At 36.9% G+C, this 2,267-nt stretch overlaps 1 protein-coding gene across 1 annotated transcript; it reads left to right on the forward strand.

Annotated features, from left to right (window-relative positions):
* Nucleotides 1-209: 209 nt before the first annotated feature.
* On the forward strand, nucleotides 210-1,106 carry LOC138371196 (zinc finger protein 85-like). The gene is made up of 2 exons (XM_069336037.1): nucleotides 210-561; nucleotides 898-1,106. The coding sequence occupies exons 1-2, from the start codon at nucleotides 210-212 to the stop codon at nucleotides 1,104-1,106; spliced, it is 561 nt and encodes a 186-aa protein (XP_069192138.1).
* Nucleotides 1,107-2,267: the final 1,161 nt, after the last annotated feature.

Raw genomic sequence — 2,267 nt, forward strand, 5'->3', positions numbered from 1 at the left:
GCTTCTCCCAACATCCGGGGGAGAAAACCTTCACACAAACTGCACCTGTCATAAGGAAGATGAAGACTCACCAGTGTCCACAGTGTCCGAAGGTATTCACCCGTCCTGGACATGTGAAACGTCACATGTTAGTGCATTCAGGTGATAAACCTCATGAATGTCCAGAGTGTGGGAAGAGATTCAGTGAGCATGGAAATATGAAGACTCACATGTTAGTGCATTCAGGTGACAAACCTCATGAGTGTCCAGAGTGTGGGAAGAGATTCAGTCATCTTGGTTATATCAAGTCTCACATGTTAGTGCATTCAGGTGACAAACCACATAAGTGTCCAGAGTGTGGAAAGGGATTCAATCGTGTTGGAAATATGAAGACTCACATGATGGTGCATACGGATGAGAGACCTTTTCAATGTGCCGAGTGTGGCAAAAAATTTAGAGAACGTGGAACTATAATAAGACACATGTTAGTACATTCAGGTAATAAACCTCATGTGTGTCCAGAGTGTGGGAAGAGATTCAGTCGTCTTGGTTATATCAAGTCTCACATGTTAGTGCATTCAGGTGACAAACCACATGAGTGTCCAAAGTGTGGGAAGAGATTCAGTCAGCGTGGACAAATCAAGTCTCACATGTTAGTGCATTCAGGTGACAAACCACATGAGTGTCCAGAGTGTGGGAAGAGATTCAATCGTGTTGGAAATATGAAGATTCACATGATGGTGCATACGGATGAGAGACCTTTTCAATGTGCTGAGTGTGGCAAAAAATTTAAAGAACGTGGAATTATAGTAAAGCACATGTTAGTGCATTCAGGTGATAAACCTCACGAGTGTCCAGAGTGTGGGAAGAGATTCAGTCAGCGTGGAAATATGAAGACTCACATGATGGTGCATTCAGGTGACAAACCACATAAGTGTCCAGAGTGTGGGAAGAGATTCAATCGTGTTGGAAATATGAAGACTCACATGATGGTGGTGCATTTAGATGACAAACCTCAGGAGTGTCCAGAGTGTGGGAAGACATTCCGTCACCGTGGACATATGAAGAGGCACAAGATGACACATGCAAATAATAGGCTAAACACTTTGAGTGTGGAAGATAATTAAGAGAATGTTAAAGGATAATGAGGCACATAATGGTATATTAACTTTAATCTAACAGTGTGTTATCACACTGTCAGTTGGACCATGTCGTAGCTCAGTCGATTAAGGCAGCGTCTGGGATGATTTTGGATGTAGGTTCGAATCCTTGTCATGGCCCTTGTGGATTTGTTCAGTTGAATGTTCTTCAGAGGTAATTATATTTTGTTTGAGAAATACACTAAACAATGAAAGGTAAAGATCTAAAGATATTTTATTATATTGTTCTTTTATGAAAGTTAGATGACCAAGCAAGAACTAGAGAAGCTGTCACTGTAGGAAAACTGAAAATTGCTTATAAGTATAGAAAAATCTCTTTAGTTTAGCAAAGATAAAGCAAAGCTTTAAATGTTTTTCTTCATATTTATGTAAATAATAATGTGCTTTGTTTTTGCTCTCTGTGGAAATTTATTTAAAATTTAATATACTCTGTAGCTAAGTTATGGACATTTTTGTTGTAATATTATTTAACAATGGAGTTGGTGAAGAAGACAGTCTGAGACATACTTAAGATGAGACCATTTCATTGGAAGGGAAATGTATACTAATCAAGGAATTTTCTCATCAGATTCATATGCAAACTGATGTCCATTTTTTATTTTTTGCTTAGGCTTATTTACACTGAGCTTTAAATTTGCTCTGTACCTAGTGTTACCCAATCTCCTAATTTTTATGTAGTATTAAACAACTTTATCATTGTGTTCATTGCTGTCTTCTTTTATGTGCTAGCCATATGCTGTATTGTGACTACCAATTTTTGTCAACTACCATTCAAGCTGTCATTGCAATCAATTTTAGCTACCTATGTGCTTTAATTTACTGTACCTACAATTTTCTCTCATCTTCTTTTTTTCATTCCATGTAACGGTTATCATTTTTTTGTCTATAAATTTTGCAAGTATTTACCTCCTTAAAATTTTCTTAGATTAAGTACATGCCCGAAACGCTGCGCGTACTAGTGGCTTTACAAGACTGTAACTACCATATTATGTATCCTCACATTCCCAATGTACATTCTTGTATATGCATAAATAAATAAATAAATAAATAAATAAATAAATAAATAAATGAGTTCCTCTCTTGATTATAAATATTTCACCAAAGAGTTTATTGAAGGCAGACTGGCAT

This window comes from Procambarus clarkii, chromosome 35, assembly GCF_040958095.1.
Source record: "Procambarus clarkii isolate CNS0578487 chromosome 35, FALCON_Pclarkii_2.0, whole genome shotgun sequence".
Lineage (NCBI taxonomy): Eukaryota > Metazoa > Arthropoda > Malacostraca > Decapoda > Cambaridae > Procambarus > Procambarus clarkii.

Excerpts from the sequence above, each read along its gene's own strand:
- LOC138371196 (XM_069336037.1), top strand. The coding sequence starts at position 210 with ATGTTAGTGCATTCAGGTGACAAACCTCATGAGTGTCCAGAGTGTGGG. Across the intron at positions 562-897 it reads TCACATGTTAGTGCATTCAG|GTGACAAACCACATAAGTGT; the intron begins GTGACAAACCAC and ends TGGTGCATTCAG.